At 49.9% G+C, this 22,214-nt stretch overlaps 2 protein-coding genes and 1 pseudogene across 14 annotated transcripts in view; 1 reads left to right on the top strand and 2 right to left on the bottom strand.

Moving 5' to 3' along the window:
- The window catches only part of TDRP (testis development related protein), a 32,982-nt gene extending 28,265 nt beyond the window's left edge, over positions 1-4,717 (top strand). For both annotated transcript variants that reach the window (XM_019713681.2, XM_019713682.2), the window contains exon 4: positions 168-4,717. In XM_019713681.2, the coding sequence (XP_019569240.2) occupies positions 168-513 (346 nt within the window). In that variant the 3' untranslated portion in view covers positions 514-4,717. The remainder of the gene's footprint in view (positions 1-167) is intronic.
- LOC109435660 (deoxycytidine kinase) lies at positions 2,534-10,529 on the bottom strand (annotated as a pseudogene).
- A 2,079-nt stretch (positions 10,530-12,608) lies between these two features.
- Positions 12,609-22,214, bottom strand: part of FBXO25 (F-box protein 25) — a 57,477-nt gene continuing 47,871 nt past the window's right edge. For 5 of the 12 annotated variants that reach the window (XM_074329250.1, XM_074329249.1, XM_074329252.1 and 2 more), the window contains one exon: positions 18,406-22,132. In XM_074329250.1, coding sequence (XP_074185351.1) covers positions 21,926-22,132 — 207 coding nt within the window. In that variant the 3' untranslated portion in view covers positions 18,406-21,925. The other 7 variants (XM_074329256.1, XM_019713670.2, XM_074329251.1 and 4 more) reach the window with 2 other exon arrangements.

Raw genomic sequence — 22,214 nt, 5'->3', positions numbered from 1 at the left:
ATTTCTTCTTATTTTAACATTAGAATTTTACATACAGAGCTGCGTTAGCTTTCTACACAATTTACATTTACGTTGTTTTAGAAAAAGAACTTGTGTTTATAAAATGGGCAGAATTTGAGGCCCTGAGTTCATGGGGTGACAACACTTACCTCTTTCGTCTCCCACAGAACTAACTTACGACTAAAAGAAGAGTTGAAGACCGAGAAGAAATCTGGATTTTGGGACAATTTGGTTTTAAAACAGAACACACAGTCTAAGAAACCAGATGAGATTGAAGGTTGGGAGCCCCCAAAACTCGCTCCTGAAGACATGGCAGCCGAGTCAGGTGACCCCGTGAGTGACCACGCGTCCTGGCCAGGCTGGGAAGAGGGTGGCAAGGGCTCCGCCCGGTACAGCAGCCTGGCCGGCTCCGCGGGTGCCTCCCGCTGGAGCCTCCGGTCGGCTGGGCGGCTGGTCAGCATCCGGCGCCAGAGCAAAGGCCACCTGACCGATGACTGGGAGCAGCTGGAGTGACGTCACGGGGACTCTGGGTGGAGCTTCAGGTCCCAAGCTTTTCCAAACCAAAACCTGCCTAATATCGTAGATTCGTGTCCCGTTCCCTTCAGACTTCTGCAGTTTGCTGTGTCTTGTTTTCCATCGTGTGTCGCACTGTCAGTCTTGCCCGTGTCCTGTGTGGACTTTCATGTTCATGTGCAGTCAGGAAACTTCCAAAGCTGACAGCTCGCCGGGCATGTGGGCCCACGCCCGCTGCCTTCCTGTGGCCTCGTCCACGCCTGTGTGCCACGTGCTGCTGGCCCGGGACACGGGAGTTTGTGATGCTGTCCCCTGCGGCACCAGGTAGGGGCCTCCGTTGGCCACACGCTGTCTGTGCCACCCGCCCTTGGTGACGCGATGCCTCCCTGCAGTGGAGCCGTGTGCAGTCAGAGCCCAGGAACGCAGGGGTCAAACCGTGTTCACTCAGAAAATCAAACTTTCCTTCATATTAATTTTCAAGGTATGTGAACAAACCGATTTCCAGAAAAGCAGAGGTTACTTATGATGAAGCGTGGATAGGCCGCCGTGCAGGTGACAGCGCTGCTGACACGAGGTTTTGTTTCCACTTCTGACCGTTGAAATATTGATCTTTATTTTCTTCTAAACATTTGTTTTCTTTTTCTTTTACCCTTTGGTCTTCTTTATTAATATATATTTCCTAATATATATTCAAAAATGATTTCAAGATATATGACATAAAGCAAGATCATTTGTATCAGTAATTTCTCTTAAAGGAGAGGAAACGTAAGGTGTAAGCCTACAGAGGTGATGCAAAGCGGAAATGTGTGTCTTTAAAAGCGCACGCCGCCTGACTAAGCCCAGGGCAGCCCACTGGGACTAAATGAGCAGCCGCGGGAAGAGAACCTGCCTCGTGTCCAGTTTCTCCTTTGACTTCTCACGAAGCGTAAGCGTGATAAAAGAGCAATTTTTCCCAGTTCAGCGTCAGTAAGGAGTAAAATGGAAACACTAACCCTCACTAGGTTCCACTAACGTTTTATCGATAACAATGAGAAGAAATGTAGGGAAAATTATACTTGCACCTCAGATGATTTAGACAATTATACTTCAAACCAGTCTTTTAACTACAGCAGTAATATTCATTTGAAAACAATGGTCTGAGAAGGGAGAAAGCAGTTAGCTATTTTAAGGTCCATCTAAATTAAATCGTATACTCATGTAATAAATTTCAGTTACCTTTTAAGTACAGAAACATTTCCTTTTTAATCATCTGAAACCCCCTGCAAAAAGATGACGCCTCACCCACAACCCAGATGGGGAAATGAAGGCAGGGCGACAATTGCATGGCAGGTGATGGTTTTGCTGCGACAGTCTGAGCACAGCCTGACCTACTCTGTGAATCTGCTTTGGACTCTAGTGACTGTCGGGGAAGTGAGTAAATACTAAACCCACTCTTTTGTCTGTCACGTACAGAAGGCGGAAGGGCAGGCTCTTGACCCAGGGTACTTAAAACTTCTTAATCTTTTTTCTACACATTCCTTAAATGCCACTTTCAACTTTGTGCACTAATTTACATGGACACATAACCATGTATAATGTAACATTAGTTTCCAGTTAGGAAACTGGTCACCAGTGAGACGAGAAGCACCAGGAGAAGAAGCCAGCCACGGGGGAGGAAAGGGGAGAACGGGGTGGGCCCTTCACACTGCAGCCCGGCCACCTTGCTCGTTTGCAACTGTGGGCCTCCACACGTGTCGTGAGGGACAATTACATGTATTGGTTGGTTTAAACAAAAAACATAAAAAAGGAAGAGAGGAAAAGAAACAAGAAACTGGTCACAAATTTTTGTATAGGAGTCATCAAAAAAAAATTTTCTTGGTACAACAATTGTTAAAAGCTTGAGTTTTCTAAAGAGATTTGTATGGACATGGAGCTACGAAGATACAGAAAGCTGGAATCCTTTCCCTGCCTGGAGCCTTCAGCAAGATCACAGAGTGCTCAGACATTCCTTGCCACTTCCACCCAGACTGTCGTGTTTGCCTTAGTCTTCATTCCCCCCAGTGTCAGGATGGGCCCTTCTTGTAGATAATTCAAGGTGTTTTTCGGCAATCTACGCAGGGGGCAGCTTTCATGCTTATAGTGAAGCTTTTCTAAATATTCAGGAGGGATGCCTTGTTCTTCATTCCCTCCCCATGAATATATGCTACTCAAGCATCTCTCTGGAGTGGCTCAGATATAAATGATCCATCCAGCTCAAGGCTTTGGCTGAACTGGTAATTCATCCAGTCACGCCAGTTTTGATAAATCGTCCACTCTGCTTCATTTATGCCATCAGTCATACAAATTAGATGCAGAAATGCACCTGTCACTACACACAGACGGTTCAAAAAATCATCCATCCAGCTCTCCACATCTTGGAGCTTGCCTTTGAGAGAGGCGGGTGTGTCCTGGGAGGTAGCAGACCATCGTTCAGGTTTCTCATGCGTCATCTGAAGGACGTTCCCACCATGTTTCTGAGGTGTTGCTGGTTCCCGAAATTCATCTCGCACACGGAACATTGCTCCACCTGGCAATGGTCAGGATCCACCTCCCACTCCTCGCAGACTCGTTTAAAGACATTCACAGAGGCTGACTTCCCCACAGTGAGCTTCTGTTCCATGGAAATTTTCCTGATGTGGGTCACCACAAAGCTGGAAGATGGGCAGCTCCTCTTGGCAGGGTGACCATTCCTCGTCTGGCCCCGAGCGCATAGGCTCTCCTGCCGGCTTGTTTTTCTTTTCTGATTACAGATTTTAAAATGCCGTAAAGTGTGGATCAATTTTAGCAACTTGACGCTCTTACTTTTGTTTGGGAAATATTCCCTTGCTCGTTATAGGGTTAAACTGTATATACAATACTGGAAGTGCCTCTTTTCTATAATACCCGGGATGTTGCTTTTCCAAATGAGATCCTACTGTGATTGCTGTTGGATCCCTGAGACGTCGTGTTGGGGCTCACTTGAGAGTGTCGCTCTTTCTGCACTTGCTTTCCGTCCTTGGCAGAGCGACTCTCTGTACCAGGTACCCCAGCTGTGCGTCCCTAGGACAGCTCCCGTCCGCAGGTGGCACAAGGGCCCATCTTCGGTAATGGTGGTTTCCAAGAAAAGGTATAGGTTACTTTTGATTAAAAACAAAAACCTCCGGTTACACTGTGCATTTCTGTCATGAAAACACTGTCCTCGAGGTTCAGGGTGCTGCTGTGCTGCTCCCCACAAACCCCCGTGGGACGTGAGCTCACTGCTGGCAGGCCTCCTGATGCTCAGTGTGTCATCTGTCCATCGTAGATCGACATCTGACTACAAGTCTGTCACTTATCGACCATCTAGCCATCCATCTTTTTTTTAATAGAACAAGAAGTTGACCAAGCCTTGAAAGGGGGACATGTTTTGAGTGGTGTTAAATAAAAATCCAGTTGTGTTGGAACCTTGAAATGGGGCGGTATTGTTCGAGATGCCGAGGGAAGATAGCAGAGCTGAAAATGTTTCCTCAGGTAGACAGCTCAGTGTGTGGACTGGCCCCCACCTCCGAGCAGTGCTTGCCGAGCTGTGCAGACGCCGTGCATGCGTGCGGCAACCTGTGCAGCCAGCAGGCAGCTTGCCCTCGGCTAATCCTGACTTGAGGCACAGGAAAGTCGTTTGGTGTGTAGAGATGGGAACACCGTCCCCAGGCGACCCTGTGACCAGCTGCTGTAATGCTAAGTGCCTGTAAGTGACTTCGGTGATGCACCTGTGATGTAGTCGGCAAAATAGTTCAGAATATGGTTTCTAAAAATCGGAAGACAAAGCCAGCTTGTGATTGGAATATGCACTGTAAATCACATTTTTCTTATCTGCAGAGATTTATGTAAATGAATTTTCTCCTGTTGCAGCTGATCAAACAAACATAACTATGTCTGTGGGTTTTAATATATTTATTGGTGTGCTTTGGGAGAAAAATATTTTTTCTTGATAGAATTTACCAAAGCGACTTTGTATTGTTCACAGGTTGAGAGAAATGTGGTTTTGATTTTAGAGTTTTTGTTTGGATTCTGTAAACAAACAAAACTGTGCGAAGAGCGGTTGTCTGTGCTCCTTCTACTGTTGTTTTATCATTTTTTCTATTATGAAAGTGATTGGCTTCAAAGAAGGTAGAATTCATGCTTAATGATGAGATTTTTTAAAAATAAAAGTATCGTTTATATCCTCTCATTATTTGCATGATTATTGGCGTCTATTTAAAGGTCAGTGCTTACGATGACTTGAATCATTTAGCGCTAATGGCACTTTTCTTGACACTTTAAACCTCATTTTAAAATGCAAACAATAGCTGTAGATGTTTTCATAAATAAATGATTTCAACCTGAGCTTTCAGGTGTGTGTTTTGCATATTGGGGCTGTCTTCTGATACTGTCTGTGCATAACTGAGTCTGTGCCGTGGAATGCCCTGGCTTGGTTTGTATTTTTGGTTTTTTTTTTAGGGAGGGCGCAGCTCACAGTGGCCGATGTGGGGATCGAACCGGCAACCGTGGTGTTACTGGCACCAAGCTCCAACCAACTGAGCTAACCGGCCCCCCCTAGTTTTCTATTTATTGATTATTTAATGAGTTGGAGCCTTTGGCAAGCTTTCCCTCCGGCACCCAGCTGAGACGACTGGTGTTGGGAGTATGTTTTTACTTCTCTTTATCTTTTAAAAAGGTTGCCATCTCTTAGGAAAAAATCTTTTTCGGAAGCAGTGGGCCCTTAGGCAGTGGTGGTTTCAAAGAGAAGGTGTATGTCAGAGGAAGACTGAGTTCCGGTAAGAACTGGGGACCGCGCTGGCCGGGACTGTGCTGGTAAGTGCTCCCGGCATTGCTTTCCCGTGTGTTTCCCAAGTAGCTGGCTTTCTGCCTCTGGCTTTTCCCTCACTGCACTCTCTGGAATTCTCATCCATTGGCCTGTCACTGCTGTCACCCAGGAGGCCTGGGACCCTGCCCTGCAGCGCCCCTGCTCCCAAGGCCTCAGCACACCCACACCCCCCACAGCCACTCCTCCAGTGTCCTGTCCCCCCATACCTGCCAGCCCCGTCACCTCCTTCACCTGCCACCTCCAGATCTGCCAAGCGAGCCCATGCGCTGAGGGTCCATATGATGGTTTCAGACCCCGAGGCTCAGATTCTCACCCCTGGACCTGCATCACTGACGTCCAGTTCTTTTCTGGCTGTGGTCACAGGTAGGGAACTTTATCTTCCTTCCCTCTCCCAACTGACTTTCCGCCATCTACCCACTTTGTTTTTTGCGGTTATTCCTCAATTGATAATTGATTGAACAAATGACCAGCAGGCAGGGCATTATTACTGAATAAGCTTTAAAGAGAGATATTGGCGGGATGATTTTTCTAACTGACAATGGTGCTGAGTGAGATTAGCAAGGGAGCCCACCGTGATGCTGGCTTTGTGGTTGGACGTTTCATGTGACGGGTGAAGGAGTGACATGCGGGGAGGGAGGAGCCCCTCGGTCCCCTGCCATTGAGGACAGACCATGCCATTCTTCCCCAGTGTGACTTGCCCCTAGTCTGACAGGGGACGCGAGTGTGGAGCCAGCAGGTGGAAGCTGTGGTGGTAAGTGGCTCTCCTAGGTCTCAGGGGCCTGGAATTCCAGAACTGCTGGTCGTAGTTGTCATCAGCAAGACACTGGTGACATCTTGTCACCAAAAGGATGTATTTGGGAAAAGAAAAAGGGCTGGTGCAGCCCCGGGAGCCAGGTGCACATTCGCTTGTGAGCCGAGGGAGGGTATTTATGGCAGAGAGACAGGAAGTCGGGCCTAGTTTCAGGAAAAGGAAGTGAGGGCAGGTCCACTAGGAGCTGATGCACTTCCAGGAGCCCAGCTCCTCCCAACGGCTTCCCGGCCTGATCGGGTTCCTTAAAGTCCCAGCTCATCTTTATCTCAGTCCTGGGGACACTCATGCCCGCAGAGTCTGGTGAAGTGACGCTCCGTGTGATTGGGTTCAGCGCATTCCAGTTTTCAAAAACCTAAGGAAACCCCACAGTGTTTCCTGGGTGCTCACGCGGTCACCACCGTGCAGCCGGCTCCCCCGTGGGCGCTGTCGCACTCCCAGCACCTTCCTGTCTGCTGAGCGCCTCCCGATGTCACCCAGGCCGATGTCACCCAGGCTGGGGCGGGATGTGGGCAGGCACCACTTCTCTTCACAGCCTCGTCCCTAACCCTTTCAGTGCCTGCGAGCTAGAAGAGAGCTGCAGGTCCCGCCTGCAGAATGCATCTGTTGTAAGGAAAAGCTTCACTTTGCACCTTTTTGATTGATACTGTGAAGTAAGAATCATGTTGAAATGAGACGTTACAATTTAGCTATAGCAGAAAAGTGATGTCCTAGCTCTTGCCAGTCGCTGAAAAGCGTCGTTTCGAATGAAAGACATCTTGGTACTCAGCACAGCTGAGCTGTGCCGCTTGGTGAACAGAGTAGGGAGTGGCCTTGGCAGGGCAGAGGCGACCAGGCTGGGCCGGCCGGGACTTCCTGGGGCCTGTCCCTTACAGGCTGTGAGAGCAGGAAATGAAGCTGCCAAATGCAGAACACAGGTGGTTTTTCCTCCTCGTGAGTCAGTTTTGAATTTCAGCTGTAACCAAAAGGCAGAGGGAGACACAAAGTGACTCCCGCACATTTAGGACACTTTGTACCAAGAGCGATGGGAGGCAGCTGCTGGGGGTGGGGGAGGCTGGGGGCTGAGCTGCGCAGAACTGGGCCTGCCTGCCTTTGCCCAGGTTAAGGACTAACTAGCTGAGCTTTGTTGAAGGGAAGGGTGTGAAGGCACCACAGCCATGGACACCCGTCAGCTGTCCATGAGGCGGCCCGGCTGCGGCTGGCAGTATGAGTCTCCCCCAGGGCCTCAGCGAGTGGGCCGGTGGGAGCTGGCGGGCTCAGCAGAGCTGCTCTGGACTCACCGGCTCCCTGGGCTGTCCTGTACTGTGTCTCCTGGTGGCCGTGCTCACAAAGGACCCTCCCTGCAGTCTTGGCCGACCATTCCCCTCCAGTGCTGTTCTGTTGTAAAATGCGGCCTTGGGCATCGGAGAGCTGGGCCACCCAGGGACATGGGCTGGTGCGAGAGGCGCTGGTCAGCTTTGCACAGTGAACCCTCCCACATCAGACACCCAGCGGGAGTGCTGGGAGCCAGGGCAAAGGCTCAGCAAGGTGGCTCGTTCCTGCCTCCTGCTGAAGCATCCCAGCCAGGCCCCCGACCAGGCGGGTTGCAGGCTGTGTGGCAAAGCGGTGTATTTTAATTGACGACAGGACGAAGATTATGGTACTTTTGGGAACGTGAGCTGGAGAAGCACACACAGCACGGGGCCTCTGCCATGATGCTGTTAGGTTACACGGTGCATGTGACATGTCTGCTCACAGCTTGGGACATGGCCCGGGAGGGGTTAGGGGAGGGGCGGCGCTGCAGAAAACGGGGTGATTTACCCAGATCATAAAACAGCCATGTGAGGCCTGACCTGAAGTCAACTCAGTGACTGTATGAACAGGTACTGTCTCAGCGGAGGGTGGGTTCTACACCGAGGCTTTTCCACGTCAGTCAGCCCCCACCCCTCCCTGGGCCAAGGTCAGCGTCCCCTAGGATTTGCTGACCTGTTTGAATGTACAGTCACATGGCACAGAAATGCCAGGGTGGGAGGTAAACAAACCCAAACTGACTTCCTGAGGAAGCGGCTCTTTCTTGAGCAAATGTGTTTCAGTTCCTTGAAGTGGAAACTCCCGCTGAAGCCGCCTGCTGTAAGGATTCAACCAGACTTTCTGCAAAAGAACAAGTCTGAGCAAAACCAGAAATGTGTGAAATAAAACAAAACCTTTAGTGCTTACTTGAGTAAAACCCTTTAAAAATAGATGATTGAAACAAAGTGACAAATCAAATGGTTGGTCCTTCATCAGAGGAAGGCTGGAGGTGGAAGCTGGTCTGTCTGCATGTTGGGCCTCACAGGTGGCCTCTGCATGGTGCCCTCTCCCCTTGGTGGGGACTGGTGGCGGAGCCTAGGCCCTACCCTGTGGACCCCAAGGGATCTCGGCCCCCATGAGGCCAGTGGAGCTGCGAGACTAACCCTAACCCTAAACCAGGCAGATGGGATAGAGTCTGAGGTGGGCTCTCGGAGAGCTGGGGGTTGCTTCTGGTGCTTCTGCCGGGCGTCTGCTGAGGCCGCCTGCTCGCAGAGAGGGACTAAAGGGGCTGCCATGTGATTGATTAGGGCCCTCCACTCTAGACCAATGGAGTGGCTGGTCCTGGAGTCCCAGCATTCCTTACAGAAGGTCCCCATGCAGGTGCGGGTTTGGGTCTCAGTGGTAGGAGTGGCTGTGTGGCCCAGAAAATGGCTTCCCAAGCCCTTGGTTCTGCCCCAGGAGAGGCCTGTCCTCCTGGGCCCCGCCTGGGCTCCTCCTGTGGGATCCGTCTGTGTGCCCGTCCTGGGCCCTGCCTCCGCCCCAGGGGGCCCGTCCCGACTACCCCTGCACCTCCTCGCCCAGGATAAGGTCTCCTTCCAGAAGCCTCTCTGCTTTGTTAGTTCCTCGGCCCAATGCCAGTGGGCAGGCCTGAAGGCTACTTTGTCCCTTTTCATCTGGAATGTGGTCACAGGCCCCAGAGGATAGTGACAGGTGTCGGCGCCCTGCGGGGACCATGTGTGGGAAGCCAACCCCTTCCAGAGAGCCAGCCAAACCCTTGTCTCCCTCCTGTCCTGGACGGCTGCTCTTTATCCCCATGCAGCCACCTGCAAGGTGGGGCAGACGTTGTCTCAGGCAGGGAGGCCTTCAGTCAGAAACCAGGGCTGACAGGCTGCTGCCCCAGAAACAGAAGGCAGTTCGTGCCTTGGGAGTATGTCCTGCCTCTGTCTCCCCACAAACCTGCCCCCCCGCAGGCCCCTGCTGACAACAGCTCTGGGGAGCAGCAGGCCTATGCCCCCGACTCCAGTTCCTGGGTTCCTGTCTTGAGGGCCAGCCACTCACCTGAAACGTTTACAGAGGAAGCTGGTAAAGATGGGGGGCCAGCAGGGCCACCGTGCAGTCCCCCCACAGCAGGCCTCGCCCCTTGGGCCACACTGGGTTCCAGCCCCCAGTTCTGACAAGAATGGCACAGGGTAGGGGGACTCATGTGGCTTAAGAATCGCAGGGACTGCGTCCAAATACTGGCTCAAAAGTCCAGAGAGGGTGACATCGGTCTATAGTTGTACAGCTGGTGTGGCCTGCCTGTGGAGCGGCTGCATTTCTCGGCTCATTCCCAGTGAGGGTCAAGGAGGTCATGGGGGCATCAGCATGGCTCCCAGGTTCCCAACTGTCCTTCCAGGAGGATGGGGAGACCCACCCCAACCCGTGAGCACTTGCTGCGACTTTCCATAAAGTCTGTGCTGGGAGCGTGGGATTTGACGGAAGGTGATGTCACCAGCAGGGGTGGGAGCTGGGTCCGTGGGTTGAGAGGGAAAACTGAGTGGAGTGTGGCATTTTGGAGATGTTTCTATGGCAACAGTGGTTCTTTTGGGACTTTGTCTATCCCTATGAGAAATGAGTGGAAAGAAAATGTGAATTAGATGGCACCCTAACTGAGCCAGCCTTAGTGCAAATGTTTCATAGGGCATCTATGTGGGGTTCAGGCTCCAAACCTGTCAGCCCCGAGGTCAAAGGCCTAGCTGTCACACCTGAAGCTCACCACTTTCTCTGTGTGTCCCTGCGCTCTTGTCCCCAGAGCTGTGGAGAGCAGGCCAGGTCCCTCCATCTCAGAGCCCAGTATGGTGTCACCTGGGAGACGAAGGCCTTCTGCAGAGCAGTCATTCTGATTGTAACACCAGAAAGGCCAGGCCCAGTTGTGACAGGTCTCCGCATCTCAGGCATTGGTCACTCTGCCCGAGTTTCTCAGGACAACAGCAAGGGCACGTGTTAACACTCACATTTTGTCCTCCAGAGCGTGTCCCATTCCTGCACGAAGGGGCAGGTGTGCCGCTTGGGACTCGAGACGCCGTCAGCGGGGTGCTGGCTGGAGGCCCGGTCGGTCATACCTAAACCTCTGCTACTTTTCATAGTCAACCTGGCACTTGTTGCTTCGGCTTATTTGTGGAGGGGACAAGTATTTGGATTTTAAAAGATTTTATTATGAAAACAATTACACAAAAGTAGGAAGAACAGTGCAATGGACACCCCTAAACTCAGCCACTGACCTCCTACAACTGCTGAAGGTCGTACCCGCTTCGTTCATGTGTGTCTGTGTGTATTTGTGAACTACTGGGAACGTGAGTTGTGTATTTAATTAAGCATTTAAAAGCCTATTACAGACTTTGGCATTTCACCACTAAATGCTTTCAACGTGCATTTCTATACACAAGGATATGCCCCTGACTAGCTCTCATATCAGTGGCACACCTAACAAAATTTCTAATTCCCTACTATCATCTAACTCCATAGATGTTTAAATTTTCCCAATTGTCTGGAAAATGTCTGTTTAGCTCTTTTCCACAAAACCAGGATATGGCATATTAACTGCCTGGCCCGGTGCCAGCTAAGTACATACTGAAGACCTCAGCCCGCTCATGCGTCAGGGGCAGGTGTGGCAGGAGGCCTGCTGTCCTGGCACATCCGCTCCTTGCTGTGTACCCACCAGCCACTGCTGTGGTCTCCATCTTCATGAGTATTTCACAGACATGTTTGCCATCCATTCCTTTTACAGGGTTCTGACACTCAAAGTCCACTCTCTGGGTTTAGGCCAGTATGTCCCCAATAAGCTGTTTCTTGGTAAATCCTCACTGAGTTTCTGATTTATAATCTTTGTCTTTTGGTCACTGTTGTCTCACCAAGGTCAGAATGGTTTAATCTCCTTCAGATACGTCCATGTCAGGCTATCATTTTGGATGGATACATCTGTGTCATCAGAAATTGATGTCTCAGCCTGGTTTTTCAGAATTGCAAATGATAGTTTCATTTAATGATAAAGATTGGGTAGAATTTCAACTTTCAAAACAAGTGATTATTATTGATCCCTTTGGAATCATTGCTGTTTAAATGTAATTTTCTTGCTAAATCAAAATGAGTGTTGTAGTCTCAGAGAAATATGTGTATGATTTTTAAAAGTGCAATTTAGATAATTTAACTATTTTTAAAAAAGCTGAACAAATCTGGAAGGAAAGTGAAGGGAAATACCATTTGCTTTGAGTTTGCTTTTTGAGAAGTGATTTTTTTCTTTAGAGACTGGGGCTTCAAAACACTCTTTTCCCTGGAGGCTTAGAATAGGCACAGTAACCTCGAAGGAGACGCCAAGAACTTCTGTTCTGTACAGAAGCTTCAAAGCTCAACACGCAGAAGCACGGAAGACAGCGTTTCCCTGGGAACCAGTGAGCGGACACCAGAGGCGGCGTCCCCTCTGAAGTCACCTTTCCAGGGGAGACACAAAACTCCAGGAAGGCAGGGGAGGGCACTGTACCCTAACATGTAACTGTTTCTCTCACTTTATATTTGGGAGCTTATGCGTCTTCAAAAAAGAGTATGATAAAAGATTAGAAAGATATGTTCAAATATGTATAATTACCTCAAAGGAGAATTACGGGTAGCATATAAAATATTTTGTGTATTGGCTTAAGAAAACTTTTTCACAATGAACATACTTTACTTTCTGCAAATCCAAAAGCGGGGTAACAAATATAAAATGGTGATGTCACCTAACTCTTTAAATAGAAAATGTCAAATATACACAGGAGACGAATGTATAAATCATACAGCCCACCACCCCCTGTATTTGCATGGCCCACCAGTTAAGAATGGTTGTACATTTTTAAATGGTGAACGAAACTGAGAGTAATAATAATATATCATGATGCATTAAAAGTACATGCAACTCAATCAATGGCTGTGTCCATGAAGTCTGAAGACTGCCACTCACTGGTGTAGGACTTTCTGTGGCTGCAAGAGAGAATGTGTGCCTGCAAGGCCCAAACGATTCCCCATGTGCCAAACGAACCCCGGATCAGCTCCTGGTTAGCCATCCTTCCAGCCTCCAGGATAACTCCTGGCCAATCTCCTTTTATCTATAGGTGCCCCTACCCCCAACCGAGTGCATTATGTTAAAGTAATCCCAGACACCTGAAATAACATCATCTTCATGTTGTTTAAATAAAAAACCAGGTGGGAACTCACGAAGTAGTCATAATTATAAACATACATGAACCAAAGGGCAGCAACCCTACATATATGAAGTCAACACTGGAGGAAGAAACAGACAATGCCACTGTGATCGCAGACTTAGTCCCCCCTCTTTCAATAAGGGACAGATAGTACCCATTGTTTGATAAGCTGATCACTTTAATACACACTAACAGAATGAAGGGAGAAAACATTTCAACTGATGCATGAAAAGCATTTGACAAAATTCAACACCTCTTCATAAAAACACCCAACAAGGAATGGAAGGCAACTGCCTCAACACAATAAAGGTGATATAAAAAGCCCACAGCCAGCATTACATCCAATGATGAGAGCCTGAGCATGTTTCCTTTACCATGAGGACCAGTAAGGGTGCCCACTCTCACCACTTCTATTCAACGTGGTACTGGCAGTCCCAGCCGGAGCAATTAGGAAAGAAAAAAATAAAATCCATCCAAATTGGAAGGGAAGAAGTAAAATTATCTGTTTGCAGATGACATTATTTTATATGTAGGAAACCACAAAGATTCTGCAACAAAATACAAGAACATGGCACATCCGCTGTGTTTCTACACAATAGCAATAAGAACTATGAAAAGGACATTTTAAAAATTCCATTTGTAACAGAAAGGAATAAAATACTTATGAATAAAGTACGTATGAATAAACCAAAGAAGCTAAAGAGTTTACACTGGAAACTACAAAACGTTGCTGAAAGAAATTAAAGACACAAATAAATGGAAAGACATCTGTGTTCCTGGGAGACTTGATGTCATCGTCAATACCACCCAAAGCCATCAGTGGAGTCAATGCAATCCCCATCAAACCACAATGGCGTCTTTGTTTTTTGGCAGAAATAGAAAAATCCATCCCAAACGGCACATGGAATGTCAAGAGACCCCAAATGGAGGCATCTCACTTCCTGATGTCAAGACTGACTGCACAGCTACAGCAGTGAAAGCAGGGTGGTCCCAGAATAAGGACAGTCACACAGACCAGAGAGCCCAGAAAGAAACCTTTGAGTCTGTGGTCCAATGATTTTCAACAACGGTGCTGAGATCATGCAATGGGCAAAGGACAGTCTTTTTAACAAAACATGCAGGGAAAATGACATCCACATGCACGAGAATGAAGTTTGGTCCCTTCCTCATGCCCTAGGCAAAAAATGGATCCAAGACCTAAAACTATAAAAGTTTTAGAAGAAAACAGGGAGGAAAACTTCGACACTGGATTTGGCAATGATTTCTTGGATATGACATGAAACACAGCCAAGAGAAGAAAACAAGAGAGAAACTGGACTACATCAAAAGTGAAAACCTCTGTGCATCAAAGGACACCATGAGCAGAGTGGAAGGACCACCTCCACCACGGGAGGGAGCATTTGCACATCTGTATCTGAGAAGGAGTCAGCGTCCAGAATCTATAAAGAACTACAACTCAACAACAAAAACACACACAAGTCCATTTAAAAATGGGCAAAAGACTTGAACAGACATTCCCCCAAATGAGATACACAAAGGCCAGTCAGCACCGAATGGACACGTGTGCAGCGACACTTGTCATCAGGTGAACGTGCATCAAAGCCACACCCACGAGGACGGCTGTTCCACAAGAACAAAAAGAAAACGAGAAAACAAGCGCTGGCGAGGATGGAGAGAAACTGGACCCTCGTGCAGCGCTGGTGGGGGTGGTGCAGCCGCTGTGGAGAACGGTAAGCAGGGTCCCTCCAACAATTAAAGCTGGAACTACCGTACAACCCAGCAGTCCCACTTCTGGGTCTTTATCTGAACAAAATTCCACTTGTGGAAGACCTGAAAGCAGGATCCTGAAGAGAGATTTGCACACCCATGTTCACACCAGCACTATGCACAGAAGCCAAAAGGTACGAGCAGCCGGAGTGAGCATGGACGGAGGAGCAGATTAGCGAAATGCGGTGCCCACAAGGGGACATCACTCAGCCTTACAAGGGGAGCACGTCCTGACACCTGCTACAACATGGGTGTACCTTGAGGGCACCATGCTGAGTGAAACAAGCCCGTCACAGAAGGACAAACGCTGTGGGGTTCCACTCACACGAGGTCCCTAGGAGTCACACTCAGTGAGACAGGAAGTAGGTGGTGGGGGAGGGGTGGGGGTGTGACTATTTCATGGGGACAGAGGCTCCTTGCCAGATGGAAAAGCTCTGGACGTGATGACGGTGGTGATGGTGGCACAACGAAGAGAATGCACTTAATGCCACTCACCTGTGCACTTAAAAGTGGTTCAGATGGGGCCGGCCCGGTGGCTCAGGCGGTTAGAGCTCCGTGCTCCTAACTCCGAAGGCTGCCGGTTCAATTCCCACATGGGCCAGTGGGCTCTCAACCACAAGGTTGCCAGTTCAACTCCTCAAGTCCCGCAAGGGATGGTGGGCTCTGCCCCCTGCAACTAAGATTGAACACGGCACCTTGAGCTGAGCTGCCTCCCGGATGGCTCAGTTGGTTGGAGCACGGGCTCTCAACCACAAGGTTGCCAGTTCAATTCCTCAACTTCCGCAAGGGATGGTGGGCTGTGCCCCCTGCAACTAGCAACGGCAACTGGACCTGGAGCTGAGCTGCGCCCTCCACAACTAAGACTGAAAGGACAACAACTTGACTTGGAAAAAAGGCCTGGAAGTACACACTGTTCCCCAATAAAGTACTGTTTCCCTTCCCCAATAAAATAAAATAAAATAAAAAGTGATTCAGACAATAAGATTTGTGTATTTTACCATAAGTTAAAAATTTTGCATTAGAATTTTCTGTAAATAGTAAAAAGCTACTTGCTTGCATCTGTGCAAACTTCTCAAACAACTATCGAAAGTGAAATTTTTATCCCCAAAACAACACAGCTGAGGTGTCTCTCGCGGCTCACGCAGAAGGCCAACAGACATGACATCTGTGACAAGCTGAGCTCGGTTTCGTCCCACAGTGCCGTCTGGGCTTGGATGCACGTGTTGGATGACAGTGGGCAGCTGCATTCCTCCCCTTACTCTATTCATCTTGTTACTTATGGGAAAGAATGGCGACTTCAAGAGATTAATATCCTCTTTAAAAATTTATACAAAAAAGACCAAAGCCCCAAAAGTAAAACAGGCAACACACATGAGGTAATTTACCAAAAATGAAACAAAAAAAAACAAAAACAAACAGCCAGTAAATAAATATACAGAAGACATATTAAACCTCACATCCCATTCCTCACGTATTAAAATAGCACCAACAGAAAAAGAAATGGTAATATCCAACATATTTCATCTCTTAGAAAGATAATAACAACTTCTGTTTTCATGAGCAATCTGAAAATTTCCTTAAAATTGTTTGACTTATTCCCTTGGTTCTCCTCTTTTATCTTAAGGAGAGAATCAGATGCACAAACGACAATGATGCTTAACGCAGATTTACTTTGTTATTAGCAAAAATTGGAAACAACCTGAGACTCTGAGTCCCATCTCCGTGATACCCCGGAGCCAATGAAAACCACAAACTCTTTCGACAAAAAGGCTGGTTATGCAATGAAAATGCCACCCAAGACACTCACGGTTTTATGACATGCTGTTATCCAGGACACAGGCAGAGGCCCTGGGTCCCTACTTCATGTGCAGGGGGAAACTCACTGGACAACTGAGAAGCCTCTTCTTGGCTACTGTGGTCAGTTCAGCACAGACCGTGCTGCTGAAAACCCAGAGTCTTTACTCACAAGTGTGCAAAACTGCAAATTTTAATATGCTTAGAAGAAAGAGATTAAAGAAGGGAAGCAGAAATTATTTTGCTTGGTTCCCCTGACCTTCATTCAAAGGTGAAAACAAGAGCAAGACATTTCTCCCCTGAGCTGTTGAGGGGTGACTGATCACATTCTTTCCAGCAAGCAGTTACCTGTGGGCAGCAGGATTATGGGTGATTTCATTTTGTTTTATACACTTTTACTGTCAAAATTTTCTAAAATGGACATCCATTATTTAAAAAATAAAACAATCTTTGAAAGGTTTAAATAAATGACATCAAAATAACTACAACTACTTTTTTCACTAAGATGCAAAACTGCCAAAGTTGAATCAGTAATGGGACTCATTACTTGTCTGTAAAGGTGATTTCCGTACAGAAGGGTCAGGCTGCCCGACTCATCATGCTCAGTAGTGGCCTGTCCGCTCCCAGTGCTGCAGTAGGCGTCCGCCCCAGGAGCACAGCCTCACCACTCACACCTCTGCTGTTCAGACATTCTGCACAATTCACACCCCAGTCGCTCAACACCAGGACGGATATACAAATACTTTCCTAGGTTCATTTTGCATTCACAGAGGAGTCATTTGGGCACAACCCAAATGCAGTTAAAATATACCTTAAGAAAAATAAATATTCTGCACAACGTATTTACAAGGATCAATTTTTCTGTCACCGTCCCCAATTACTACAAAATCAGGAAACTATGATTTGACAGTTAAGAAGCATATTATTGGCCCTAAGTGTCAGTTAAGCACAGAATGTGCTGCTGAAAATCCAAACTCTTTATTGAACCACATTTATAAATATTAAAAGTTGAAAATTTTAATATGCTTAGAAGAAAGGAATCTTTTAAAGAAGGAAGTTGAAATGATTTCGTTTGGGTCCCCGGGCAAGGTCCCCTTTCAAAGATGAAAACACACCAACATGTCCCTCCCCGTGGGCGCCCAGGAGCAGCCTCTCTGTCCGTCCTCTCCCCACAGCGGCCTCTGGTCACTGTCCCCGTCGGCACTCGTCACAAAGGACACTTACAAACAGCTCCTGCATGGACGCACGCACGCGGCCCTCAGACAGCGAAGCGGCCGGTGAGGCGCCTCTAAAACTTGAAAAGGTCGATGAAGTGCTGTGGGGACACGGGCAGGAAGCAGCTGTCAGGGTCGGTGGCCGTGCAAGGGTGTCCGGAGTCCTGTGAAAGGAGGGGTCAGGCATTATACAGATGGGCCACCAGTTGTTTGTTAAATGGTCCCCAGACCCCATCTCAAAGGGGCATGGAAAATAACGGGTGAGAATTAGGGAAACAGGCAGCCACAGCGGTTTTGCAGTTGAGACATGTCCTGTCGGGATTTCTGCTCCACTTGGTGGACAGACAGACAGCAGGCCCAGCGCCGGTCCCGGGAAGCTGTGCCTGGGCCTGTGTCAGGGGAGGGGAACCCCAGGTCTCTCTCCCAGATCCTGGTCCTGATCTTAACCCCCGCCATGGTGCCCGTCGCCTGTCCTTGAACCACTGCCTGGCGCTCCCACAACACGCAACTGAAGACCCAGGATTGTACTGAACAGGAAAGACGACAAAAGGCCGATAGGTTTTGTGTAGGAAGACTGACAAACTGTGGAGAACGAGGCTCCTACAGAATACAGACAGTGGGAGTCAGAGGACATGTGAGGTCAGCGCATTCTCTCAGGGGCCGTGGCTGGAGACGTGACCATCCCAGGTGCTGTGTGGCTCCTTGTACCTGATGGACACATCTAGAGCGTCCCCTTAAGGCGGGTCTATAAGATAGTTCATTAAACCCTCTGGTGGTGGCTGAAGTAAGTAGGCGTTGCAGTTTGGCCGCTGGGCGCACCCACCAGCCAAGTTGTGCATCTGGGCCAGCTAAGTGTGGCTGGTCGCCTAGGCAATGGCGTGGCTGCAGGGCCCGCACAGCACCGGGGTTAGTCCCCAGTCCCTGGCAGGGCAGGTGTGGTGACGCACGAGATACCTTGAATAACAAAGCGAGGCGGCAGTCCTCGGAGGTGAAGACAGATCAGGAAGGAATGCAGCAAGGGAGGGAAAACGGAGAAGGTTAGAGGAGCAGACTGTTCAGGCACTTAGATCGGATGCACGTCATTCATGAAAACCACCCCGATCATCAGGTAAGTACATGTGGGCAGCACAGGTGTTACCAAAGCAAGCATACGGGACTCTGTCAAATGCCCCCCAAGACCCGTGCAACACACGGCCGGCCTGCAGACAGCGCTAAGTATTTCCACTTCCTGTACGTCTCAGGTCGACAGCTGATGAGGCTGCCGTGCCCCACGGCCTTCCGGGTGTTCACTGGAAACATGACAGGCGCTGCTGCTGTTTTCTTGGAGTTCATACTGAACAAGCTTGTAGCAGGGCTGTGGAAAGTCCTGGACGCCAACTGCTGAGCAACGTGCGTCACCACGCTTGCTCCCTGTGTGTCCCGCTTGCAGGACACTCCTTTCTGCCACGTCATGTGTGTCCACCAAGACCAGCACCAACCTGCCGCCTTCACAGCAATGTCCCCGCCGGCCACGCGGAAGGTGCCGCAGCAGCAGCCCACGAGCCTCTGCAGCGCCCTGGGCGCTCTGTCATCTGGAGCTGCCCCGTCACGCCGGCCCCCCTGCAGCCCTGCTCCCGCCGTCCTCACAGGATCTGAACGCACTTCTGGAGGGGACACAGCCACCGAAAGGGCTGGAGTCTTGGCTGCTGCTCCTGGCTTTTCGCTGTATTTGTTCACGTGTAGTCTTAACTGGACTTCTGCAAAGTGGAGAAGCGCGGACGTTCAGTTGGAGAAGCAGCGTACATAAAGCAGACTGCTTTCCCTCTAGAGCTCCTCAGTGACCCTGGGGCAGTGGTCACCTCCACGGACCCCACTAGGCAGCCTTTCGTTGCATAGATTAACTCAGCGGAATGGCTGTATATTCTTCAAAAGACCAGAATATAGCTTCCTGCTTGCTCTGCTGGCTCTGTCGTAAAGGCTGAGAGAAAACGGGAAGCCCTCGCTCCAGCGAAGCCAGAACAGACGGACAATGACGACACACCAGATGCAGACAGTGACCACCGCTGACCGACCGGCACGCTGTCTGCCTCCCCGTTTCTTAACGGGTTTGATACTCAGTTAACACAAAATATTGGGTAAAAGCACAGCAAGCATGTGTGAGGTGCTGTGTAATCGTCACAACGCTGTGGCAGGTTCTGGCCCCAAACGCAGCCCTGCAGGACAGGGCGCCCGTCGGCTCGGCCGGAAAGACGGGGGCAGCAAAGGAGGAAGGGCCCGGCTTCCTCGGGAGCTGACAGCAAGCAGGTGCTGCCAGAAACTGCAGAGACTGACCTGTTTTTACACCTTCATGTACAGATTCAGAAATTAAAACGCTGGTGTAAGCATGTCCTCTGCAATGATGCCGACAGAAAAGGACGCGATGTGACATGCTGAGGCCGTCCTCGAGGCTGTCACTGCAGGGACGTGTAGGCTCCCAGTGTCACGAGCAAGACTATGAACACCACAAAGACAGGCAGGTGTCCCTTAAGAAAGCCTTGTTCTGGAGTTTCGTAACATGGCTACACATGCTGGTTCCTGCAGGTGCTCACTAAACAAGAGAATGTGCAGGCGGATTCTTCTGGAAAGCTGGAAGTTCCGTCTCCGTTTTTAAGAACCAGAACTTCCCAACACAGGGGACTGAGCAGCGTGCTTGAGGCAGCCCAACAGCGCCGACCGGGAGAGAGCTTCTGTGGACGTCGTGGGAGAGACGGGGTCCCAGCGTGCTTCGGTTCTTCTCAGGAAAGTGTCTGACCATCACACGCAAGACTGAAAGATTTCTATCCCATGAACAGTAGTTTCCCCAGAAAAATGTCACAGCTTCTAATATTTCTTGAGAATAAAGCAGTCTGCTCAGGAGGAAAACAGAAAACTCTTGGGAGAAGCACCCAGTCAAGGCAGAAATCCAACATATGTCATCTGTCACCGTGTCACTGAAGACACAGCCTGTGTTTCCAGTCATGGCTAGTGATTCCGAGGCACAAGGCACTGCTGGCACAGGCCAGTCTGGCCCCACCAGTGGGAGGGACACCCACGGCCCCACACTCAGTCACCTTTTTTCTGTTCACCATCATCTGCCTGTGAGTGTGTGTCCGTGTGTTGGGCCCTGTGACTGATGACAAGGGAGCAAAACAAGGGCTCCCTTCTGTGCATCTGTAGCCCCCGACCGAGCGACTGCTGGTCCTTTCGCTACCAGACACGCCTGAGTGCCCCGCATGCAGCACGGGCAGTGAGTGTGGACACGACGCTCTCAGGGAACAACGGCATGACTGCCAAACCCGGGACGTACTGGGTAGTTCCGAGAAGGAAGGCATACAAAACTACAAAGCAAATTGGAAATAACCGCAGCTCATGCTGTGCACGCAGGGAGGTACCAGTGTTTACGACACTGCTGCTGTGGACACGTGGACAAGATGTGTGGCACAGTGAGGGGCCCTCTACTCACTGCACAACCATGGGTTACGTTTAAAAAGAAGCCACATAGAAACGTAATTTGCACTGAAAAGAGTTTAACGTAGCCGTCTAACAACCGACAGTCCGCTGTGATCCATCCAACCATCAGAGACAAATGCAGAAAAAAAGAAACCGTCACTTGCCACACACGTGTCAGACTACGACAGGCCTCACAAGCCACGTCCCCTCGGTCACCATGGAGCTGAGGGCCTCCTGTCTCCTAGTGACCTCGGGACGGGTAGGACAGTGGAGCGTGACACGTCCCTCGTGCGGATGCAGTGCCTGCACCTGGTCAGAACGACGGCTCTGGGCCCTGGATCCCCCACACTGCACTTCCTGTTGTCGCTGCAGGTACTCTTTTGACCACACATAACGCCTGCTTTTGAGCAGCACCGAGCACGGCGGGCAGCAGCCTCGTCCATCTCGAGCTTCCTGTGTCTTTGCTGCATCCTCCTTGCCTCTATTGGGCCAGTCCACTTAGTGCGGTGCCGGGCTGGACAGGCCTGTAGCCAGGAGCAGCTGTGCCATCCAGGGGTGTGAGGCCCTGTGATGCTCGTACACCACCAGGTGACGCATTTCTCAGAACGTACCCCGTCCCTGAGTAGCACGTGACTATAAACAAACAAGTAGGGGTGCACCAGGTACCAGCCTCACCGCCCTAAGTCCGAGAGGTGAGGGTCTCGGCGAGTCCAGGAGGTACCCGGTCACTCACGGCCAGCCGACCACAGGGACACGGGAAGTTTACCTCTCACTGCGGAGAAGCTGTTTTTATCAGAGTCGCTGTGGACAGTCTCGGGCCAAAGGGCTTCCCATCGGCACTGCAGTTGCCGGAGATGGTTTCCAAGTTGAAGTCTCTCACTGAAGGGCCTACTTTAGTTTTGACCCAATAAATGAGAAAACACATGTTCACTTTACAGCCTGTGACGCGTGTGAGGAGCTGTGAGAAGAAGAGCCACCTGGAGGCACGGCGAGTAGGGGGCTGTTCCTGAGGTCAGCGACATGTGACGGCTGGGGACAAGCTGAGGGCTGCTAGGGGAGTTCAGAGCCACTGCCAGGAAAAGCTGCCCGCCCCCCGCCCCCCCTCCCGTCCCTGGGGGATGCTCCCCTGGGGGACGTGCCTCCTACACGCTGATGTCACAAGGGGCAGGACAGAGCCATCCAGGGGAGAAGAATGGCCCAACGTTTGGTTCTCAACGTCTCTCACGCAAACCCCAGCTGTCCGTGGCACTTTCATGGACCGATTTCCCTGTGTGGGGATACACAGCTCATTTTCTTTCTTCTCACATGTGGAACTTCCGACTTTTTTAAGTAGTGCATTTAAGAGACGA

Source organism: Rhinolophus sinicus, linkage group LG04 (genome assembly GCF_036562045.2).
Source record: "Rhinolophus sinicus isolate RSC01 linkage group LG04, ASM3656204v1, whole genome shotgun sequence".
NCBI classification, from domain to species: Eukaryota; Metazoa; Chordata; class Mammalia; order Chiroptera; family Rhinolophidae; genus Rhinolophus; species Rhinolophus sinicus.
This window is presented reverse-complemented; position numbering and strand designations above follow the sequence as displayed.